We start from the raw sequence: 26,451 nt of genomic DNA, 5'->3' as shown, positions 1-26,451 counted from the left end.
TTACGAATATGTCTCCTTTGTGCCTACCTGCCTGCTACAATCAAATATCCAAGTGGTTGACACGGGCTTAGCAAGCACATTCAAGCAGGCTTGAAAGCAGCACTCCAAGCTAGCCAGGACAAGCTAAGGCAGCCTGCAGTTACAGCTGTCCTGACCCCCAGCATGTCTACGTATACATTCTACAGTGCTGCTGGCATACCAGTGTTTCCTGCAGTGGCTTAGTTAAGAACAATTTAACGAGCATTGCAGTACTGACTTTTTAAGTGGGACATGCCAGAGGTTCACCTATAAACATCGTAAGTTTGTGCTGATTTGCTTGTGCACAGAGTAAACATTCATCTGTCATACGTGCGCTAGAAGTGTTAAGTGCTGCAGGTTTGTTGTAACTATTTGCACGAGTGGATTTCACTGACTTAGGACATTGTGTGACCATCAGTACCTACATAGGCTTAAAATGAGTGAGGAATGTCTGGCCTGCTGGGTGACCTTGAAAATGGCACTATAAGACCCGCATGCCACTTACACCCACACTGCGTGTGTCTAGTGAGGTGAATGTCCCTTCCTCGACTTTCCCATTCACCGGTATCCCTTAACTCGTCGCCATTATCTACATATGGGATAAGGATGGGTTTAGCTGATCCAGGCCAAGCAGCACTCCAAGGCAGACAGTCCAGGCCAAGTTACACTGCAGTTACATCTGTTCTGAATTGCAAAATGCCTTTGTGAACGTTCTACAGTGTTCCGGCCGTACCATTGCTTTTTCCTGCATTGAGAAAGTGTGGGTTGATAAGCCAGATGGTTGATAAGCCAGGTAGGAGTAAAGTCATTTGTGCATCATTTTTTCGAATATTTTAGAAAATACGGGCAAATCTGATGTAAGTCTACAGTTGTCCAAGTCAGTTGGATCACCTTTGAGGATCGGGGTAACACCTGCTATCTTGAGTATGGATGGGAAGATTGAGGATTCTACAGATTTGTTAAACATTGTTGCAATAATGGGTCACAGCACATGTGCAGCTTTTTTATATATGAATGGTGGCAAGTTACCTAGATCTCCTGCTTTGTTTTTTAATGATTTAATGATGAGCGAGACTTCAGTAGAATTAGTTGGGGCTAGATACAGAGTATTTGGGTAGTTGCCACTGAGGTAGTCTTTCAGTTGGGTGTGAGATAGGAATTTTACTTGCTAGTTTTGATCCTACAGTAGAGAAGACATTAAATTTGTTGGCCATGTATATAGGCTGTATGTGAGGTTCATCTGGTTTAAATTTATCTCTCTGTTTCCAGACAGTTTTCCAGTGCCCAATATTTTTGTAATACATTTGCTTTGATTTTTGTATAAGTTTTGTGAGTATTGATGTGTATCATTTAGCCAGTTCTTTAGTAATCAGGCCTAATCTGAAAAGTTTTTCAAGTTGGTGCTTCTTATCAATGGATTTGAGAACACTATTTGTTACCCATGGGTTGTTTAGTCTCTTTTCTGTGATCTGCTTCATTTTGATCAGACAATGCATGTTATAGAAGTTTTGGGTTTTATGTAAAAAAAAGCTTTGACATCTTTGTATATATTATTGCTGTCGGCTAGCTTTCTCTGCTAATCAGTGTCATCTAGTCCTAATATTAAATTATTTACCGATGTTTTGTCATGTAGTTGAAATGAGATCTTTCTTAAGTCTTGAAACATAAGTTGGTTATGAGAAAGGTGGGGTAGTGGTCTGTAGTGTTGTCTGATTATACCTGCTTGTAGTGGCGATATCGTGTTGGTCCAGATATGGTCAAGTAATGAGGCAATAGTCTCCGAGACTCTTGTTGACTTAGTTATAGAAGGTAGTAGCAAGCAGTTGTTCATAGTGTTTGTGAAATCAGCTACTGGAGGGTCAGTTGCTTGGATGAAGTTTATACTGAAGTCTCCTGTAAGTGTCAGGTGGTGTTTATTCGACTCTGAGTCAGTTATCATGTTTCTCAGGTTACTACTAAAAGTGTAAGTATTTGTGTGTGGTAGTCTGTAGAACGCTCTAAGAAGAGATAGAGCAACAGAGACAGAGACAGACAGAGACAGACAGAGAGACAGACAGAGCCAGCACCAGCCAGCCAAACACATATTATGCATGTTGCAGAATCGTCTCTCTCTCTTTATCTCCACTAACTCATTGGTGTGAGGACATTTTGGCAGGATGCCACTACCAATGGCATCAAAATTGAAAGGATGTGGCACAAATGTTGCACAGGGGTTATTATCAAGGTTTTCCGATATTTTCTTGACAACTTGTGGCCACATCCATCTCAAAGCCACTAAACTCGAGGTTAACATCACTTTCCTCAAAAAAGGAGTGTGTTAATACAACTTGGCATTAATTTATCCCTGGGGTTTGCCATGCTGTTTGCTCTAGCTGGCGGTCAATTGAACTGGTGCTCCCACAAGGTACTATGTGGTCTCAGATTTTTTAATATGGCAAACACTTCAGAGATTATTCTAACTTTTAAATTTAAATTCTGCATTTGGTAGATAACTGTACAACTTTATGTAGAGTATATAGTATGAGAGTTACATAAACAGTAAGTAGTTTCACAAATAAGATTAAAACTTAAAAAGTAAAAGATAGGCTAAGAGAACTTTATAATTACCATCCACAGCTTTCACAGGTTCCTTCTTTGAGGGATAAAAAGTTTTTGTCAAGTTCCGGATGCGAACAGCAACTTTTCTGCTTAGCTCAGAGGAAACAGGTTCCAGATCTGGATTGGCTAAGGATTCATTACCCTCAAATGCAGCATTATCCTCAGCAACCAATGGGGAAAACTGAAAAATTGAGTCGGGATGAGACATGTTCTTAGCAAATAACTAATTTCTTAATCACCAGCCTTACACTCATAGACACATCACCACCATTACACTCAGGCACACATCACAACCATTACACTCAGGCACACATCACCACCATTACACTCATAGATACATCACCAGCATTACACTCAGACACACATCACCACCATTACACTCATAGACACATCACCAGCATTACACTCAGACACACATCACCACCATTACACTCAGGCACACATCACCAGCATTACACTCAGGCACACATCACCAGCATTACACTCATAGACACATCACCAGCATTACACTCAGACACACATCACCACCATTACACTCATAGACACATCACCAGCATTACACTCAGACACACATCACCACCATTACACTCATAGATACATCACCAGCATTACACTCAGACACACATCACCACCATTACACTCATAGACACATCACCAGCATTACACTCAGACACACATCACCAGCATTACACTCAGACACACATCACCAGCATTACACTCATAGACACATCACCAGCATTACACTCAGACACACATCACCAGCATTACACTCATAGACACATCACCAGCATTACACTCATAGACACATCACCAGCATTACACTCATAGATACATCACCAGCATTACACTCAGACACACATCACCAGCATTACACTCAGACACACATCACCAGCATTACACTCAGACACACATCACCAGCATTACACTCAGACACACATCACCAGCATTACACTCAGACACACATCACCAGCATTAAACTAGTAAAGTATATTGGATCACCAGTCATATGTCATTATTTTAGTAGTTTGAAACCTGGAAAAAACAACAAAATAATTATGAATAAAAAAGAAAATGCATACAAAACCTTATTAACTATATTTAACACTTAAGAAATGTTCCTTGGTAATCATTATGAAACTGAATATAAAAAAAAAAGTTGCTTGGCCAAGATTAAAAGTTTACATCAAAAGGTTTATTTCCATGTACATATTTAGGATATCAGAGTCCTTCATGTTATCTTAGTTATTTGCCACCTTAATGATTATCTTATAGCTGATAATCTTTTTTTTTTTTTTACCTCAACAGCTGTCACCTGCCGTGGAAGGGTGATCCAAAGAAGACAACACATTGACCATCATTTAATCCATTACTGTCTTTCCAGAAGTGTGCTGACATCACAACCAGATTACTTTGGCTGTCACATTCCCATCCCTCTTGCAGAGTGCAGGTAGTGCCTTCCCACCTTCATGACTCGCATACACAAATAACCCGCACATAAAAGAGAGAAGCTTACAACGACGTTTCGGTCCGACTTGGGCCATTTCGGTCCAAGTCGGACCGAAACGTTGTCGTAAGCTTCTCTCTTTTATGTGCGGGTTATTTGTATATCATTCCAGTCACGGTATTGTGCCTTTTTTTGTTATTTATTCATGACTCACGTTTGGCTAACTGGTTTCTCTGATAGATTTTAAATCCAATAAATAAAAATGCAAAAGTCCCAAATTATGTCGTATTTGTCGCACATCTGGCAAGACAGTGATAGAGTAAATGATGGTTAAAGTATTCTTTTTCAGGTCACCCTACCTCAGTGGGAGATGGCCAGTGAGCTAAAAAAAAATTAGTGGATGGTAGTACCTCCTTGGACAGCTACTGTTTACTTGCCTTTCAGGTTGGTAAATGCAGTAGATATTTACTGCAAACATCTATTTAACCCGTAAACGGTCCAAGCAGATCTACGTTCACATGTGTAGTGCTACAAAAGTAGATTTACGCTTTTTTACGTATTTTCAAATATAAAAAAAAAGTAGATCAAAGTTTTTTTTACACATTTTCAAATGTAAAAAAACAAAAAGATCTACTTTTTTTACATACTTTCAAATGTTGAAAAAACGTATGTATACGTTTGGACCGTTTACGGGTTAAAATTTAGTCATTATAATAAAACAGCAGATCTTCCTACCTGAAAATCTTTGTTGCTTTCTACCCAGAATGATTTTTGAAATAAAAACCAAGGTTTCCTCTTTGTTCCATATTCACCTGAAGGAAAAAAATACTTATTTTTTATTTTTACTGTCAGAGGCAATACATCTTAAGTATGCTTAATCTGTTTATGTTGGTATGTTTGAACTATCACAGAAGCATGTAGGAAAAAAACAGTGAACTTTCAATTTGATGGATTAAAAGGAAACTGCAGGTGGCCACTAATGGTGCTTCAGGTGGATAGTGATAAGACTATTTAGCCATGGTTGTAACTAGTATTCTATAACCACTGAACTTAGTCTATTCTTTCTGAATCAATTAACCAAGAGGATTTTATCCAGCATTTCCAAAGCCCTTTAACCCTTTCAGGGTCCAGAGGCCAAATTTCAAAGGGTGCACCAGTGTCCAAGAATTTAAAAAAAAAAAAAAAAAAAATCGTTATTTTTTCTTATGAAATGGTAGAGAATCTTTTTCTGAAGGTAATAAAACAAAAAGTACGAAATTTCATGGAAAATTTATGAAATTATGCTCTCGCGAATTTTGATGTGTCAGCGATATTTATGAATCGGCGATTTTGCCGACTTTGACTCCCATTTTCGGCCAATTACTTTATTCCAGTTGACCAAATTCTTAGCTATATCACTAGTATTACTTCTATTCTATTGATTGAGCACAAGAAATCGCCAAGTCAATTGTTTCAACTACAAAATAAAGTGATCGGAAATTGGTAATTTGGCCAATTTAACACAAAGTTCAAAATATTCCAATTTCAAAATAGGGTCCAGAATAAACAATGCAGGCATTCCTGGCACTAAACTAACATTTCCTCTGCTCATTAGTTATGTTTTCAGGCTTTAAAAATGAATTCCATTTTGACTTTTTATTCACATAATGAATTTTTATTCAAACAAAAAAATAGAAGATTTACCTTTATGCAATATTGTAATAATTGTATAAATATCATCATCACATTTGTGAATGTATATTAGACCCACCAGCTGGCGTGTATTAGACGTGTGAGATCGTTTGTTTACTCTTGAACATCGACAAAAACTTATCATTTCTGCTACTTTGAGCTCAGTTTCAAGCCATTTCCAGTAATAAAACAAATGAAAATCATCTCCATTTCTGTAATATGTCTTCCATTCTATTAAATGAGACCAAGAAATCATAAATACTACTATAAAAAACATACGAAAAACACTGCAAAGTTGCTGTTTTAATCGAAAATCACACACTCAGTTTTTTCTCTCATTATACACTTTGTGCTGCAGGATTTGTTTTATGTGGTGCACACATACCACATAGATGTATTCTCTCATATCTAGGTCCAAATTTACCACTCACAGCTTATCAGAGTGAGCTGAGCTCATGGCCTAGATCTATGGTTTGGACCCTGAACGTAAAGCCATAGATCTACGGGACGGACCCTGAAAGGGTTAAAGCAAGGGAGATGCATGTCATCTTAAAATATTAGCTGAAACCTGGAGATACAGTGTAACTGTACTGGTCAGTCTACTATAACAGTGGCACTTCCTTTTTTTGTCACTTTTTCTAATGCCTAATGATTGTGTATTAAACCAGCCAGTTGGATATTTATTGGATGGTAATATCATTTGTTTACTCTTGAACATTGGCAAAAATTGAACATTTCCGTTACTCTGAGCTCAATTTTAAGGCACTTTCCGGCATGAGACCAATCAAAATTATATTTATTTCTGTAAAATATCTTCCATTCTATCAAATAAGACCAAAAAAAATGAGAATACAACCATACAAATCATATAAAAATACACCACAAAGTCAGGTTTACACCATAAACACGGTCGCAGTTTTTTTCCCATTATGCACTGCATGCTGCAGGATTTTTTTACATAGTGCACACTTTCTATACAGACCTATTCTCTCTTATGTAGGCCCAAATTGACCAGTCATGGCTTATCTGAGTGAGCCGAGATCAAGGTGACTGACAGTGGCTTCAAACCCACCTTTTCTTTTATGGACAATGTAAGGTGTATGTGGTTTACATAATGAGAATTATTTCTTTTATTCAATGGAACCATGGCTAGGGCTAAAAGTGAGCAGGATATAACAATAAATGGAGAAAAAGAAACTGGAATGATTTATGCAGCAAGTAGAGCCACCAAACAGTAGCGGCAGGTTGGTGTGGCGACCCCAGAAATTTGAAGTTATGCTAGCTGAAATTAATGCCGGATTACAGATTGCCAGATTAGTGATGGCCAACCTGTACTGACGTCATACAAATGTAAGTGTTATTTGGCACATAATACTGGCATCAGCTAAATATGTGAAAAATATACGTATATCCATATTCTCATTGTCACTAACGTATGGAAAACAATACAATCTTATTCTTAATATCTGTAATCCTCACAATCATTAAAACACTGAATGTGTTCACATTTTGTTAATACGCCGTGTCTAGTTTTAAGCAGCATGTAAACATTAGCACAAGTCTGCCCGAAATGTTCAAGCATGTTAGTGGCTTTCTTTGTACTAAACAATATTTTATAACATGTAAATCACACATTGTATACTATGCAAAGAAATAAAAAAATAATTTAATTTAATTTAATTAATAATAACTGCTGACTTACTTGGAATGACATTATCTAAATAATATGCCAGAGAGAGATATAGGAGAATGTCAACAGATATCATAATAAGACTTCCAGCAAATGGAAGTCCTGGTCCCTCCCAGATGTTCCCAAAGTCCAAGCCACCAGGGTATTGGTAGTCATACAGGATCACCTATAGGTGAGAGAGATGCCTTTGAACAAATACTTATTAGACTTAGAAATAGCTACTGTATCTATGAAGGAAAAAGAAGCCACACTACTGTGGATGGAATACCATATTTTATGGCAAACAAGATGCTCTAGTGTTGAGGACTCCCTCCCAATTCTGACTGGTAAAATTTTGGAAAAAAAAAAAAAGAGAAATGGTATCCACGGTAATAACATGTTAAGCCTGAGGCATTACATGTAAAAACACAAGTATTGAAGGTTCATTCTGCAGTTGTTTACTACTGATGCAGCTGATTAGCAGGGTTACCAAATGAAATATTCAGATGGCACTAAAAATGCGCTAAATTTACATGAAACAGCGCTAATACAAACAGTTACAAAAATAACACACTGTGAATTGCTCTCACTGACTAGTATACAGGCAATTATTCTAGATCTCCTAAATCCAATCAACCATCTCTCCCTCAGTGTGTGTAGCTGTTTCTTGTTGTGATTGGCCGTATTCTCTTTCTACTCAGTCTCAATGTGTGAAAGTGGCTGTGTCTATGGCTAGGACTGCATGCTGATTTGTGATGGTTTTTTCATGCATTATAAAAATATTTATGTTTATGGTGTAATAAGATCATATAAAAAAAATTAGGGTCAGTACTTATCGAGATATAAGGTGGTGAAGTTGGCATTGGATGTTCACGTGAAGGCAACATGGAGTCCAGCCACTTGTAGAAATGTTATCAGTATAACTTTGTCATTTTTTAAATTTACACAGTTTTTATGTTCTGATAATTACAAATTATAGTAGCTCTTGTGATTTTTATAGCTAATCTTTGTTCTGACACTAATATTAGGTCCTGAAATACTCAGACAGGTGAACATGTTTGCCACTTTACAGCGGTAGCCTGGAACCTAATTTGCTATATAAGTGGGGCCCTTCCTGTATTAGCTATGCTCATTGTCTCTGGAAGAGCATCCTGCCCATTTTCTATAGAAGCAATAAACAGTAACTGCATCACAAACATGCTTCTCTCAAGTCCTACTTAAACAAATTTATTTAACCCCTTGACTGTCGAAACCCCAAATCCTGAAGTGTCTCCTGGTGTCGAAAAAAAAAAAAAAAAAAAAAACTTATGAAATGATAGAGAATCTTTCCCCGATGGTAATGACACCAAAAGAATGAAATTTGATAGAAAACTTACGGAATTACGCTCTCGCGAAGTTAGCGACCTTGGCAATATTTACGAATCAGCAATTTCACCCACTTTGAGCCCTATTTTTGGCTAATTCCATCATTCCAGTCGACCAAACTCATAGCTATTTATGGTCCATCGATACCATGCCTAACCCTTCTAGGGAAGGGTAGGTGCCTGAGCCCGAGCCTTTAGCTCATAAGACTGTCATTCCCATTAGCCCCCTTGGGGCGGGGATGGCAGACCAGAGAGGCCTAGCTTGTGGCTAGGCCTGGGGACAGTTGGTCCCAAAGATGAGGAGGTACTTGTGCCTCCTCCCATGGGAGACTTAGGTCTCAGACACTCCCTAAAGAGGGAGCCAAGGCTGGGCCACCACTTGGAAAAGGCCCGGGCCGGGAGAATACCGGCTAATCTTTAATAATAATAATAACTGCCCATTTATAAATTTCAACTACCCAATAATGTGGTCAGAAATTTGCTATTTGAAAAATTTCACGAAAATTAGAAAATATGTCAATTTCAAAAAAGGGTCCAGAATGAACAATACAGACATTCCTGGCTCTAAAATAACATTTTCTTTGTTCATCAGTCATGTCACCAGGCCCCTCTGATATTACTCTTGCTTTCTATTTTGAATTTTTATTCAAACAAAAAATAGAAAATTTACTGTTATGCAGACTACTGCAATATTGTAATAATTGTATAAATAATGTCAACCCATTCATGACTGCATATTAGAATGGCTAGTTGGACATTTATTGAACAATGACATCATTTATTTACTTTTGAACATCGGCAAAAATCAAACATTTCCCCTATTTTGAGCTCCATTTTAAGGTTCTTTTCATAGTAAAACCAATCAAAATCACCTCCATTTCTATAATATGTTTTCCATTCTATCAAATGAGACCAAGAAAACGAGAATACAATCATAAATACTATACAAAAATATACCACAAATTCGGCGTTTTAATAAAAAACAAAAAAACAAAAAAACATTGTTTTTTTCTCATTATGCACTGTGTGCTGCAGCATTTTTTTTATATGGTGCACACTGACCACACAGACTCATTCTCTCACATGTGGGCCTACCAGCTTTCTCCTGCTTGATTTGAAGCCGCTAGAATTTATGAGTAAATATATGTCAAACACGGTGGCTCGTAAGATGTATATATATATATATATATATTTTTTTTTTAACAAGTCGGCCGCCTCCCACCAAGGCAGGGTGACCCAAAAAAAAGAAAGAAAATCCCCAAAAAGAAAATACTTTCATCATCATTCAACACTTTCACCTATACTATACATGCTCTCTGCCAATCCCTAGGTACCTTCCCCTCTTTCATACATTTATTAAACAAAAGTACCAACCACTCCAACACTATATCCCCCCCTGCTTTTAACATTTCTGTCATGATCCCATCAGTTCCAGCTGCTTTACCCCCTTTCATTCTACGTAATGCCTCGCGTACCTCCCCCACACTTACATTCTGCTCTTCTTCACTCCTAAAAGATGGTATACCTCCCTGACCAGTGCATGAAATTACCGCCTCCCTTTCTTCCTCAACATTTAAAAGTTCCTCAAAATATTCTCGCCATCTACCTAATACCTCCCTCTCCCCATCTACTAACTCCCCTACTCTGTTTTTAACTGACAAATCCATACTTTCCCTAGGCTTTCTTAACTTGTTTAACTCACTCCAAAATTTTTTCTTGTTTTCATTAAAATTTCTTGACAGTGCATCTCCCACTCTATCATCTGCTCTCCTTTTGCACTCTCTCACCACTCTCTTCACCTTTCTTTTACTTTCCATATACTCTGCTTTTCTTATAACACTTCTGCTTTGTAAAAACCTCTCGTAAGCTAACTTTTTCTCTTTTATCACACCCTTTACTTCATCATTCCACCAATCACTCCACTTTCCACCTGCCCCCACCCTCCTATAACCACAAACTTCTGCCCCACATTCTAATACTGCATTTTTAAAACTATTCCAGCCCTCTTCAACCCCCCCACTACTCATCTTTGCACTAGCCCACCTTTCTGCCAACAGTCGTTTATATCTCCCCCGAACTTCCTCCTCCCTTAGTTTATACACTTTCACCTCCCTCTTACTTGTTGTTGCCACCTTCCTCTTTTCCCATCTACCTCTTACTCTAACTGTAGCTACAACTAAATAATGATCCGATATATCAGTTGCCCCTCTATAAACATGTACATCCTGAGGCCTACCCATCAACCTTTTATCCACCAAATGCAGCAGCGAGGAGACGGTTGGAGGCAGTGGAGATGTCCTGTTTAAGGGCAATGTGTGGTGTAAATATTATGCAGAAAATTCGGAGTGTGGAAATTAGGAGAAGGTGTGGAGTTAATAAAAGTATTAGTCAGAGGGCAGAAGAGGGGTTGTTGAGGTGGTTTGGTCATTTAGAGAGAATGGATCAAAGTAGAATGACATGGAAAGTATATAAATCTATAGGGGAAGGAAGGCGGGGTAGGGGTCGTCCTCGAAAGGGTTGGAGAGAGGGGGTAAAGGAGGTTTTGTGGGCAAGGGGCTTGGACTTCCAGCAAGCGTGCGTGAGCGTGTTAGATAGGAGTGAATGGAGACGAATGGTACTTGGGACCTGACGATCTGTTGGAGTGTGAGCAGGGTAATATTTAGTGAAGGGATTCAGGGAAACCGGTTATTTTCATATAGTCGGACTTGAGTCCTGGAAATGGGAAGTACAATGCCTGCACTTTAAAGGAGGGGTTTGGGATATTGGCAGTTTGGAGGGATATGTTGTGTGTCTTTATATGTGTATGCTTCTAAACTGTTGTATTCTGAGCACCTCTGCAAAAACAGTGATAATGTGCGAGTGTGGTGAAAGTGTTGAATGATGATGAAAGTATTTTCTTTTTGGGGATTTTCTTTCTTTTTTTTTTGGGTCACCCTGCCTCGGTGGGAAACGGCCGACTTGTTGAAAAAAAAAAAAAAAAAAAAAATAAAAAAAAAAAAAAAAAAAAAAAAATAATCTAACAAACTACTTTCATTACGTGCTAATCTACTTCACAATATTCCTCATGGGAAAAAATTCGGTCAGTACTGGCACCTGAACATACTTCTGGAATGAAAAAATTTTGTTAACCGGGGGTCCACTGTATCTGAAAACATTCACTTCTTCCATACTACTCCTCCCCAATTTGATATCCAATTTTTCTTTATCTAAATCATTTGATACCTTCATCACCTTACTCTTTTCTATGTTCACTTTCAACTTTCTACCTTTACACACACTCCCAAACTCATCCACTAACCTTTGCAATTTTTCTTTAGAATCTCCCATGAGCACAGTATCATCAGCAAAAAGCAACTGTGTCAATTCCCATTTTGTATTTAATTCCCCATAATTTAATCCCACCCCTTTCCCGAACACCCTAGCATTTATTTCTTTTACAACCCCATCTACAAACATTAAACAACCATGGTGACATTACACATCCCTGTCTAAGACCTACTTTTACTGGGAAATGGTCTCCCTCTCTTCTACACACCCTAACCTGAGCCTCACTATCCTCATAAAAACTCTTTACAGCATTTAGTAACTTACCACCTACTGAAACAGTAAAAGGGTTAATAAGTACACAAGCTTCCCTCAAGTCTTACTTAACCCTTAAACTGTCCAAACGTAAATCTACGTTCATGTGTGTAGCACTCCAACCTTGATTTTTCCCCATTTGAAAGCATATAAAAAAAACGTTGATCTATGTTCGGAGCCCCCTGCACGTGGACGTAGATCTACGTTTAGACAGTTTAAAGGTGAAGCAAGCTTATTTAATAAGCAAGTTTTTTATCTAGATCTTTTTGGTAACTGTGTCTGGACTAAAAGAGATACTGGACCATCTGTGTTTTACCTGCATTATAGTTATAAAATACTGATTACTAAAGTAATATTACATTTACCTTATCTATTGCAAAAGAAAAAGCACAAGGAGAAAAGATTGCAAGCAGCCAAAAAACTCCTTGGTTAACATCATCTTCCAAATACACCTGGAGGTAAAACAACATGCTGAGAGCCACTTGTATCAGGTTGCCCACAACTCCTGCAACCTGAAATAGAGAAAGATATTTAAAATACTGTAACTTATCTAATGATCATATGAACTATTATTGCCTTTCCAAAGCTCCTTTGTATGCTCTGCATACAAAGGGACTTTTGGCATGTATACCCAACTATTATATTCTATTTCTCTGTACAACCAAGTATTGTGTCAAACTAAACTTTTTATCCTTATTCTTAAGAATAAGATTTATCTACTTAAAAATACCCTTGCTTTATTTACAGCCAATTTTCTCATTCTATATTTAACTCAGTTCCAAGAGAAGTTTGCTTTGGTTTCCCATGGACTACAGCACATTAAACTTTTTTATAAAGCAACTTCATGCTGTGTTATATTCTTGCAAAGTGATTTAAAAAGTGCAACCAAAAAATTTGATAAGGGGGAAAAAATGTTGATACAGGTAATGGGCTTTATTTCATTTTGCTAATGCAGTGGTTTTCAATTATACCTATTCTTCATTTATTCCCACTTCTTACATTAACCCTTTCAGGGTCCGTCCCGTAGATCTACGGCTTTACGTTCAGGGTCCAAACCGTAGATCTACGCCATGAGCTCAGCTCACTCTGATAAACTGTGAGTGGTACATTTGGGCCTAGATATGAGAGAATACATCTATGTGGTATGTGTGCACCCCATAAAACAGATCCTGCAGCACACTGTGTATAATGAGAGAAAAAAAAATGAAATCATGATTTTTCGATTAAAACAGCAACTTTGCAGTGTTTTTTCGTATGTTTTTTATAGTTGTATTTGCGATTTCTTGGTTTCATTTGATAGAATGGAAAACATATTACAGAAATAGAGATGATTTTGATTGGTTTTAGCACTGGAAATGGCTTGAAACTGAGCTCAAAGTAGCAGAAATGTTAAATTTTTGCCGATATTCAAGAGTAAACAAACGACCTCACACGTCTAATACACGCCAGCTGGTGGGTCTAATATACATTCACAAATATGGTGATGATATTTATACAATTATTACAGTATTACATAACAGTAAATCTTCTATTTTTTGGTGTGAATAAAAATTCATTATGTGAATAAAAAATCAAAATGGAATTTATTTGTAAAGCCTCAAAACATAACTAATGAACAGAGGAAATGTTAGTTTAGTGCCAGGAATGCCTACCTTGTTCATTCTGGACCCTATTTTGAAATTGGAATATTTTGAACTTTGTGTTAAATTGGCCAAATTAACAATTTCCGATCACTTTATTTTGTAGTTGAAACAGTTGACTTGGCGATTTCTTGTACTCAATCGATAGAATAGAAGTAATACTAGTGAAATAGCTAAGAATTTGGTTGATTGGAATAATGTAATTGGCCTAAAATGGGAGTCAAAGTCGGCAAAATCGCCGATTCGTAAATATCGCTGACACATCAAAATTCGCGAGAGCATAATTTCGTCAATTTTCCACCAAATTTCGTACTTTTTGTTTTATTACCTTCACAAAAAGATTCTCTACGATTTCATAAGAAAAAATAACAAATTTTTTTTTTGAAAATTCTTGGACACTGGTGCGTGACTCCAGATTTGGGCCTTGGACCCTGAAAGGGTTAAATATATTCATCACTCACTATAAGCTATGGGTGAAAATATTTTAAAGTAAGTAATGTATGTACTGTATATGCATTTTTTAGGCCTAGCTCTATTGCTCATTTAATATTTGATAGTGTAAACATGTTATCAGGCTTTTACATGCATTTCAAAGTAAAAAAAAGGCTATGTTTCATTTTGTAGTGATTTTTCACTTTATAGCAATAACCTGGAACCTACTTGTTGTATAAGCGAGGCCCTCCTGTATTAAATGCCATAAATGTTAAAGAACCAGCTAACATGCAATATACTGGTTCTACATCCCATGGAATTTTTTTCCTTTAATTCACATTTGACAGTTAGGCCTATGGGTACAACGAGTTTGTAAAGGCACAACTTTTTCCCTCTCCCCAAACAAACTACAGTTGCTTCCAGGAGCATCTTGTGCCTCACTTACTGTGTCTATCAAATGATTTTAGATACTTTTATTACCGTATCTCATCTCTAGATATTAACAAAGGTTCCCAATAAGAATACAGGAGGGACCTGCTTGATGGCGCTTACCTCTACAGCAATTCGCTAAAACAGACATTTCAAATTACAGTGGTACCTCAGGATACAAACTTATTTCGTTCCAGAAGGCTGTTCGTGTGCTGATACTGTGACAACTCCCACTTTGTGTTTGATTCTTTATCTTTTAACCCCACACCTCTTGCCAAGACCCTCATATTCACTTCTCTTACAACCCCATGTATAAATATATTGAACAACCATGGTGACATCACACATCCTTGTCTAAGGCCTACTTTTACTGGGAAATAATCTCCCTCTCTCCTACATACTCTAACCTGAGCCTCACTATCCTCATAAAAACTCTTCACTGCTTTCAGTAACCTACCTCCTATACCATACACCTGCAACTTCTGCCACATTGCCCCTCTATCCACCCTGTCACATGCCTTTTCCAAATCCATAAATGCCATTAAAATCTCTTTACCCTTATCTAAATGCTGTTCACCTATATGTTTCACTGTAAACGCTTGGTTTACACACCCGCTACCTTTCCTAAAGGCTCCTTGTTCATCTATCCTACTCTCCATCTTACTCTTAATTCTTTCAATAATAACTCTACCATACACTTTACCAGGTATACTCAACAGAATTCTTTCGTCTTTCTTTCAACAAACCAGCCATATCCCACCAAGGCAGGGTGGCCCAAAAAGAAAAGTGAAAGTTTTTCTTTTTCTTCTTTCTTTCAACACACCGGCCGTATCCCACCGAGGTGGGGGTGGCCCAAAAGGAAAAACAAAAGTTTCTTTAAAATTTAGTAATATATACAGCAGAAGGGGTTACTAGCCCCTTGCTCCCGGCATTTTAGTTGCCTCTTACAACACGCATGGCTTACAGAGGAAGAATTCTGTTCCACTTCCCCATGGAGATAAGAGGAAATAAACAAAAATAAGAACTAGAAAGAAAATAGAAGAAAACCCAGAGGGGTGTGTATATACATGCTCGTACATGTATGTGTAGTGTGACCTAAGTGTAAGAAGAAGTAGCAAGACGTACCTGAAATCTTGCATGTTTATGAGACCGAAAAAAGACACCAGCAATCCTACCATCATGTAAAACAAATACAGGCTTTCGTTTTACACTCACTTGGCAGGACGGTAGTACCTCCCTGGGCGGTTGCTGTCTACCAACCTACTACCTACACTCAACAGACGTATTTCCCTACAATTTTTGCACTCTCTTTTATCTCCTTTGCCTTTATACAAAGGAACTATGCATGCTCTCTGCCAATCCCTAGGTACCTTACCCTCTTCCATACATTTATTAAATAATAGCACCAACTACTCCAAAACTATATCCCCTCCTGCTTTTAACATTTCTATTTTTATCCCATCAATCCCAGCTGCCTTACCCCCTTTCATTTTACCCACTGTCTCGTAAACTTCCCCCACACTCACAACTGGCTCTTCCTCACTCCTACAAGATGTTATTCCCCTTGCCCTATACACAAAATCACAGCTTCCCTATCATCATCAACATTTAACAATTCCTCAAAATATTCCCTCCATCTTCCCGATACCTCTAACTCTTCATTTAATAACTCTCCTCTCCTATTTTTAGCTGTCAAATCCATTTGTTCCCTAGGCTTCCTCAACTTATTAATCTCACTCCAAAACTTTTTCTTATTTTCAACAAAATTTGTTGATAACATCTCACCCACTCTCTCATTTGCTCTCTTTTTTACATTGCTTTACCACTCTCTTAACCTCTCTTTTTTTCTCCATATACTCGTCCCTCCTTGCATCCCTTCTACTCTGTAAAAACCTCTTATATGCTAACTTTTTCTCCCTTACTACTCTCTTTACCTCATCATTCCACCAATCGCTCTTCTTCCCTACCACACCCACTTTCCTGTAACCACTAACTTGTGCTGAACATTGTAACACTTAAACCTACCCCATACATCTTCAACCACATAGCCTATACTCTCACTTGCCCATCTATCCTCCAATAGTTGTTTATAACTTACCCTAACTGCCTCCTTTTTTAGTTTATACACCTTCACCTCTCTCTTACTTGCTGCTTCTATTTTCCTTGTATCCCATCTACCTTTGACTCTCACAGTAGCTACAACTAGAAAGTGATTAGAAACAATATGTGCTGGTATGTGATTCCTAGTTAGCCATTTTTTTTTTTTTTACCAGGTTCAGGTTTATTCTAGAGCAAAAAGTTTTTACACTACCAAAGAGATATGTTTGCTTTAACAATATTTCATGAAATCATTCCATGCTCATCTCTAATAAATTTATGTTACTGATTCTTCTTTGCCTATTTACAGTGCATTCATTTCTTAGCTGATTTCTAGAGTCTGCAATATGTACTTTAATAAATATTTCTTATTCGGCTATTCTTTATTAATTACTAAAAAATTTGAATAAATTACCTTTGCTTTATTGAAGAATGGAGTCATCATGAGAGCAAACACAATGGAGGAGCAACCATAGAGAATAAAGAGGATGAACAGAAGGAAGAGGTTTGCATTAAGAAAGACTTTGGCAAGAGGCAGGACTATAATGCAGATTACTGCCAGTGCTACTACATAAGCAGCATACACAGCAAACCAAGACAACCTGAAATAAACAATTAACAGGTACAGTACTGTAGTCTGTTTTTTTTTATTATTTAACAATGCAAATCAAAATAAATTTTTTGCATAATGTACAATGTGTGATTGACACATTATAAAATACTGTTAAGTACCAAGGAAGCCACTAACATTCTTAAGCATTTCAGGCAGATTAATCCTAATCTATTAATAAAAAACATCTATACGAAAAGCAGTACAGAATGGGGCTAATAACTAGGGGCCAAACCAATTGTTACTCATCAATAATAACCAACCTAATAAGGAGGTCAAAAAAAACTGTATTATGAAAACAGATTACGTAATGTAAAAGGTGATATGAAAAAGCCCTGGAAAACCTTATCTGAAATTCTAGCATCTAAAAAGACATCCCAAAACAGAATGATCAACCTAACGAAACCAGATGAACCTCTCCTCCAACCAACTGATACTGCCAACAAACTTAATGTCTTCTCAACTGTAGGAAAAAAGCCTAGCAAGCAGAATCCCAAACTCAAACATTCAGCCAAAAGACTACCTCACTAGCAACTACCCAACTAACTCTACTGAAATCTCACTGATCATTAAGACACTAAATAACTTACCACCACTTATGTATAAAAAAGCTTCTAGTGTACTGTCACCAATTACTGCAACTCTCTTTAACAAATCCATTGAATCTTCCACCTTCCCATCTATTCTCAGACAGCAAGGTTTACCCCATTCCTCAAAGGAGGTGATCCAACTGATTTGAACAACTATAGGCCTATATCGAACTTGCCCCTTTTATCTAAAATCTTTGAAAAATTAATTCACAAACAAGTCTACTCCTACCTAGGTAGTAGGTTGGTAGACAGCAACCGCCCAGGGAGGTACTGCTGTCCTGTCAAGTGAGTGTAAAACAAAAGCCTGTAAGTGTTTTACATGATGGTAGGATTGCTGGTGTTCTTTTTTCTGTCTCATAAACATGCAAGATTTCAGGTACGTCTTGCTACTTCTACTTACACTTAGGTCACACTACACATACATGTACAAGCATATATATACACACCCCTCTGGGTTTTCTGCTATTTTCTTTCTAGTTCTTGTTCTTGTTTATTTCCTCTTATCTCCATGGGGAAGCGGAACAGAATTCTTCCTCCGTAAGCCATGCATGTTGTAAGAGGCGACTAAAATGCCGGGAGCAAGGGGCTAGTAACCCCTTCTCCTGTATAAATTACTAAATTTGAAAAGAGAAACTTTTGTTTTTCTTTTTGGGCCACCCTGCCTCAGTGGGATACGACCGGTTTGTTGAAAAAAAAAAAAAAGTCTACTCCTACTTAGTTTCCCACAACATATTCAATCCCATTCAGTTTGGATTCAGACTGAAAAAAAGTATAAATGATGCAATTATACATATGCTAGAACTAATATATATGGCACTTGGAAAAAAAGAACTCCCCCTGGGAATTTTCATTTACTTAAGTAAAGCTTTTTATACAGTTGACCATGACCTATTGCACCAAAAGTTAGCTCATTATGGGATCAGAGGAAACTCTCTCAATTACCTAAAGTTTAATTGATAAATTAAACAAAATAAGTCTAGAATTAGCACTTTTTCAGTGATGGGAAGCATTTTGTGGCATCTCTTAGGCTTTAAAGACCTGTCAGCATTACTGCTTTTGCACTCTGGGGACATTTCTAAGAAAAATTAAGGGTTATTTCTGGGCCACAGTAAACTGTGGATAAGCGAAGCCACAGATACCGAATCTGTGGATATGGGGTCCTACTGTATATAGAAGGCCCAATAATATGAATGTTCATTTTGTATGCAGGGAGGAGGAATTTATTGTGAGATACAGTGGACCCTCGAATTTTGTATTTAATCCGTTCCAGAGAGTGTGACAAAAGTTGAAATTTACGAATGGCGAAACCATTTTCCCCATAAGAAATAATGTAAATCCAATCAATCCATTCCAGACACCCAAAAGTATTAACAAAAAATATTTTTTTTACATTAACCCTTTCAGGGTTGGTGTTGTACTAGTACGGCTTGCATGCCAGGGTTGGTGCCGTACTTGTAAGCATAAATTCTAGCGCCTTCAAACCGAGAGAAAGCTGGTAGTCCTACATATGAAAGAATGGGCCTATGTGGTCAGTGTGCACAGTATAAAAAAAATCCTGCAGCACACAGTGCATAATGAGAAAAAAAACTCCGACCGTGTTTTCTGCTTTAAAACGGCGACTTTGCACTGCATTTTCGTATGGTATTTATGGTTGTATTCTAGTTTTCCTGGTCTCATTTTATAGAATGGAAGACATATTACAGAAATTGAGATGATTTTGATTGGTTTCACAATGAAAAATACCTTGAAATTGAGCTCAAAGTAGCAGAAATGTTCAATTTTGGCCGAAGTTCAAAAGTAAACAAAATACATGTCAACTGGTGAGTCTAATATTCATTCACAAGTACACTGATATTTTTTATACCATTTCTACACTAATGCAGTAGTCTGCATAACAATAAATTTTCTATTTTTTGTGAGAATAAAAATTCAAAGTGGAAAGCAAAAGAAATATAAGAAAGGCCTGGGGACATGACTAATGAACAGAAAAAAAATTTGTTTTAGTGCCAGGAATGTCTTTGTTTATTCTGGACCCTATTTGGAAATTGGCATCTTTTGAAATTTGTGTGAAATTGGCAAAATTGCTAATTTCTGACTACTTTATTAGATAGTTGAAATCGGTAAATGGGTTTTTTCTTGTACTTATTCGATAGAAAAAATGGAGTTCTAGCGGAATAGTTACGATTTTTGTCGACTAGTACACTGGAATTGGCTGAAAATAGGGCTCAAAGTGGGTGAAATCACCGATGCGTAAACATCGTCGAGACCGCTAACTTCATGAGAGCATAATTCCATAAGTTTTCCATCAAATTTCATACTTTTGGTGTCATTATGATCGGAAAAAAAATCCCTATCTTTTCATGAGAAAAAATAATTATTTTTTTCAAAAAAATTTTCAACCCTGAGAACAAGTTTAGGAGAGGGAATCTCGACCTTGAAACGGGTTGTGAGAATTTTTTGTTATAATCTGGTATCTAGGTGAGTTGCAAGAATTGATCAGAATTTGGTGGGGTGGGGTGAGGCAGAGGTGGCCTGGAGGCTGGAAAGGAGGCCACCAGGTCAGACAGGAGACAGGGCAAAGGGACAGGAGGTCAGAGGAGATGCTAGGAATCATGGATGGGATGGGTGACAAGCGAATCACCTGCCCAGTGACAGTCATAGGAGAGTGAAGTTTGCAGTCACTGAGACTAACAGGGTGACCCAAAAAAAAAAAAAATCACTTTTACCACCATTCAACACTTTCATCATTCACACATAATCACTGTTTTTGCAGAGGTACCCAGATATATGGGCAGAAAATGTTGGGTGTGAGATTTAAGGACCTGTCTAGAATGGGCCAGTATTTCCACTACAGTGCTCCTATGTTTTAAGAATAAAGGAGCACTCGAGTAGGTCTACTGGCCTAGGCAGGTTACCACTGAACAATTCTCATTCAGGTACCTGTCTAACCTACTTTTAACCCTGTCAGTGTCGAAACCCCTGATCCTTATCTCACCCTTTGTGTTGAAAAATTTTCAAAAAAAAAGAAAAATGATTTTTTCTTGTGAAATGATATGAGAATCTTTTCCTGATGGCAATGACACCAAAAGTATGAAATTTGATGGAAAACTTACGAAATTATGCTCTCGCAAAGCTAGCGATCTTGACGATATTTACACATTAGCAATTTCACCCATTTTGAGCCCCATTTTCAGCCAATTCCATTGTTCCAGTCAACTAAAATCATAGCTATTTTGCTAGAACTCCATTTGTTCTATTGATTGAGTACAAGAAACCACCCATTTACTGACTTCAACTACCCAATAAAGTGGTCAGAAATTGGCAATATGGCCATTTTCACAAAAATTTCAAAAGATGCCAATTTCAAAATAGGGTCCAGAATAAACAAGGCAGACATTCCTGGCACTATAATAACATTTTCTCTGTTCATTTGTTATGTCTCCAGACCCCTCTTATATTACTCTTGCTTTCCATTTTGAATTTTTATTCTCACAAAAAATAAAAGATTTACTGTTATGCAGACTACTGCATTATTATAATAACTGTATAAATAATGTCAACTCCTTCTTGACTGCGTATTAGATTGGCCAGTTGGATATGTATTGGACAGCGATGTCATTTGTTTACTCTTGAACATCGGCAAAAATCGAACATTTCCACTATTTTGAGCTCAATTTCAAGGTACTTTTCATCATGAAACAAATCAAAATCATTTCTGTAATATATCTTCCATTCTATCAAATGAGAATACAACCATAAATACCATACGACAATACACCGCAAAGTCACTGCTTTAAACCAAAAACACGGACGGAGTTTTTTTCTCATTTTGCACTGCATGCTGCAGGATTTTTTTTATACTGTGCACACTGACCATGGAGACCCATTCTTTCATATGTAGGCCTACCAGCTTTCATCCACCAGATTTGAAGGAGCTAGAATTCTGGCGTATTATTATAGGACTGACACTGGCTCTCAAGCCGTAATATTACGGGACTGAAACTGAAAGGGTTAAAATTACCCAATATGCTCACATTAACTAAAAATTATTTATTTTATTTATTTATTTCTTGTAAGCTATACACAAAAGTTATGGTAGTTCTACATTCTAATTTATTATATTTTTTTACTTTTATTTTATTATAAAACAGATATAATTTGATACAACTGAAGGCTGAGAGGGAAGCCAATAACTAAACAATGCATTTCAAGCAAATTAATCATAAGGCTTACACATTACTTAAATTTAGATCTAGTATATAATTAGAGTCATTGAGTAATTCATAACAACAATCACAAGTACAACTGTTATGCTTATGCTAAATCATCACCATATTTCAATGCACTGGCCACATCCCACCAAGGCAGGGTGGCCCAAAAAGAAAAACAAAAGTTTCTCTTTTTAACATTAGTAATGTATACAGGAGAAGGGGTTACTAGCCCCTTGCTTCCGGCATTATAGTCGCCTCCTATTACACACATGACTTATGGAGGAAGAATTCTGTTCCACTTCCCCATGGAGATAAAAGGAAATAAACAAGAACAAGTAAGAAAATAGAAGAAAACCCAGAGGGGTGTGTATATATATGCTTATACATGCATGTGTAGTGTCACCAAAATGTAAGTAGAAGTAGCAAGACGTACCTGAAATCTTGCATGTTTATGAGACAGAAAAAAGACACCAGAAATCCTACCATCATGTAAAACATTTACAGGCTTCCATTTCATACTCACTTGGCAGAATGGCAGTACTTTCCTGGGTGGTTGCTGTCTACCAACCTACTACCTAAGATGATTGATGTCAACTGCACAAAAAGTCCTATTAACCCTTAACCCTTTGAGGGTCCAAACCATAGATCTACGCCATGAGCTCAGCTCACTCTGATAAGCTGTGAGCGGTAAATCTGGGCCTAGATATGAGAGAATACAGCTATGTGGTATGTGTGCTCCACATAAAACAAATCCTGCAGCACACAGTGCATAATGAGAGAAAAAAAACTGAGAGTGTAATTTTCGATTAAAACAGCAAATATGCAGTGTCTTTTTGCGATTTCTTGGTCTCACTTGACAGAATGGAAGATATATTACAGAAATAGAGATGATTTTGACTGGTTCTAGTACTGAAAATGGCTTGAAACTGAGCTCCAAGTAGCAGAAATGTTAAATTTTTGCCGAAGTTCAAGAGTAAACAAATGACCTCACACGTCTAATACACGCCAGCTGGTGGGTCTAATATACGTTCACAAATGTGCTGATATTATTTATACAATTATTACAATATTGCATGACAGTAAATCTTCCATTTTTTGGTTTGAATAAAAATTCATTATGTGAATAAAAAATCAAAATGGAATTAATTTGTAAAGCTTGAAAATGTAACTAATGAATAGAGGAAATGTTAGTTTAGTGCCAGGAATGCCTGCATTGTTTATTCTGGACCCTATTTTGAAATTGGAATATTTTGAACTTTGCACTAAATTGGCCAAATTACCAATTTCCAATCACTTTATTTTGTAGTTGAAACAGTTGAGTTCTCGATTTCTTGTGCTCAATTGATAGAATAGAAGTAATACTAGTGAAATAGCTAAGAATTTGGTCGACTGGAATAAAGTAATTGGCCTAAAATGGGAGTCAAAGTCGGCAAAATCGCAGATGCGTAAATATCGCTGACACATCAAAATTCGCGAGTGCATAATTTTGTCAATTTTCCATCAAATTTCCTACTTTTTGTTTTATTACCTTCAGAAAAAGATTCTCTACCATTTCATAAGAAAAAATAACAATTATTTTTTGAAAATTCTTGGACACTGGTGCACACTTTGAAATTTGGCCTTTGGATCCTGAAAGGGTTAAACTGTCCAAACATAGATCTACATTTACGTGTGTAGCGCTCCAACCTTGCTTTTCCCCATTTGAAAGCATGTAAAAAAAGTAGATCTACATTCGGATCGCTACACAAGCGAAGATAGATCAACATTTGGACAGTTCAGGGGTTAAATAGGGTGTGTAGTTCTTAACCCTTTGACTGTTTCGGTCATATACATACGTCTTATGAGCTAATGTGTTTGACGTATATATACTCAAAAATTCAAGCGGCTTCAAGCCAAGCAGGAGAAAGCTGGTAGGACCACATGTGAGAGAATGGGTCTGTGTGGTGAGTGTGAACCATATGAAAAAAATCCTGCAGCACGCAGTGCATGATGAGAAAAAAAAACTCCAATCATATTTTTGGATTAAAACACCAAATTTGAGGTGCATTTTCGTATAGTTTTTATGGTTATATTCTTGTTTTTGTAGCCACATTTGATAGAATGGAAAATATATTATAGAAATAGAGGTGATTTTGATTGGTTTTACTATGAAAAGGACCTTGAAATGGAGCTCAAAGTAGGGCAAATGTTTGATTTTTGCAGATGTTCAAGAGTAAATATATGATGTCATTGTCCAATAAATGTCCAACTATTCATTCTAATATGCAGTCATGAATGTGTTGACATTATTTATACAATTATTACAGTACTGCAGTAGTCTGCATAACAGTAAATCTTCTATTTTTTATTTGACTAATAATTCAAAACAGAAAGCAAGAGTAATATCAGAGGGGCCTGGAGACATGACTGATGAACAAAGAAAATGTTATTTTAGAGCCAGGAATGTCTGCAGTGTTCATTCTGGATCCCATTTTGAAATTGGCATATTTTTTAATTTGTGTGAAATTGGCCAAATTGCCAATTTCTGACCACTTTATTGGGTAGTTGAAATCAGTAAATGGGCAGTTTCTTGTACTTAATTGATAGACCAAATGGAGTTCTAAAGAAAAGTTATGAGTCTGGTCGACTGCCCATTTTCTATAGAAGCAATAAACAGTAACTGCATCACAAACATGCTTCTCTCAAATCCTACTAAACAAGTTTATAGTTTATTTAACCCCTTGACTGTCGAAACCCCAAATCCTGAGGTGTCTCCTGGTGTCGAGAAAAAAAAAAAAAAAAAAAAAAAATATCTCTTATGAAATGATAGAGAATCTGTTCTCGATGGTAATGGCACCAAAAAAAATGAAATTTGATAGAAAACTTACGGAATTACACTCATGCGAAGTTAGCGACCTCGGCGATATTTAAGAATCGGCGATTTCACCCACTTTGAGCCCTATTTTTGGCTAATTCCATTGCTCCAGTTGACCAAACTCATAGCTATTTCTTTAGAACTCCATTTGTTCTATCGATTGAGTACAAGAAACTGCCCATTTACCAATTTTAACTACCCAATAACGTGGTCAGAAATTTGCAATTTGGCCAATTTCACGAAAATTAAAAAATATGCCAATTTTGAAATAGGTTCCAGAATGAACAATGCAGACATTCCTGGCTCTAAAATAACATTTTCTTTGTTCATCAGTCACGTCTCCGGACCCCTCTGATATTACTCTTGCTTTCTATTTTGAATTTTTAGTCAAACAAAAAATAGAAGATTTACTGTTATGCAAACTACTGCAATATTGTAATAATTGTATAAATAATGTCAACCCATTTGTGACTGCATATCAGAATGGCTAGTTGGACATTTATTGGACAATGACATCATTTGTTTACTCTTGAACATCGGCAAAACTCAAACATTTCCCCTACTTCGAGCTCCATTTCAAGGTTCTTTTCATAGTAAAACCAATCAAAATCACCTCTATTTCTATAATATGCTTTCCATTCTATCAAATGAGACCAAGAAAGTGAGAATACAACCATAAATACTATACGAAAATACACCACAAATTCGGCGCTTGAATACAAAAAAAATGGTCGGAGGTTTTTTCCTCATTATGTACTGCTTGCTGCAGGATTTTTTTTATATGGTACACACTGACCACACAGACCCATTCTGTCACATGTGGGCCTACCAGCTTTGCCTTGCTTGATTTGAAGCCGCTAGAATTTTTGAGTACACCTACCATCCGACTTACGACCTGCTCGACATACGACCACTCGACTTACGACCGTGTTTTTTATGCCAAATTTCTGGGAAATAAACAACTATTTGTGTTGTACCTTACAGTATAAAATACAGTACTAACAGCATAAAAAGTAAAGTAAAACATGAAATACCAAAATAAAACAATAAAATAAAGTCATTACAAGAATATGATGTTGATACTCAGTAGTAAAGTTCGACTTACATGCATTTCGACTTACGACCAGTTTCTCAGAGCCGAACTCAGTCGTAAGTCAGATGGTACCTGTATGTATACGTCAAACACTGTGGCTCTTAAGACGTACATATACGACTGAAAGAGTCAAAGGGTTAAAGGCTAGCCTC

General features: G+C 37.0%; 1 protein-coding gene across 8 annotated transcripts in view; it reads right to left on the bottom strand.

Moving 5' to 3' along the window:
- Positions 1–26,451, bottom strand: part of LOC128692060 (cholesterol transporter ABCA5) — a 408,467-nt gene that overhangs the window by 252,465 nt on the left and 129,551 nt on the right. For all 8 annotated transcript variants that reach the window (XM_070079720.1, XM_070079724.1, XM_070079709.1 and 5 more), the window contains 5 exons: positions 17,357–17,543; positions 12,709–12,855; positions 7,434–7,587; positions 4,796–4,872; positions 2,626–2,797 (listed from right to left, as the gene is read on the bottom strand). In XM_070079720.1, coding sequence (XP_069935821.1) covers positions 2,626–2,797; positions 4,796–4,872; positions 7,434–7,587; positions 12,709–12,855; positions 17,357–17,543 — 737 coding nt within the window. The remainder of the gene's footprint in view (positions 1–2,625; positions 2,798–4,795; positions 4,873–7,433; positions 7,588–12,708; positions 12,856–17,356; positions 17,544–26,451) is intronic.

Source organism: Cherax quadricarinatus, chromosome 6 (assembly GCF_038502225.1).
Source record: "Cherax quadricarinatus isolate ZL_2023a chromosome 6, ASM3850222v1, whole genome shotgun sequence".
Classification (NCBI taxonomy): Eukaryota; Metazoa; Arthropoda; class Malacostraca; order Decapoda; family Parastacidae; genus Cherax; species Cherax quadricarinatus.
The sequence above is the reverse complement of the archived record's forward strand: the minus strand, read 5'-3'. Positions and strand labels throughout refer to the sequence as shown.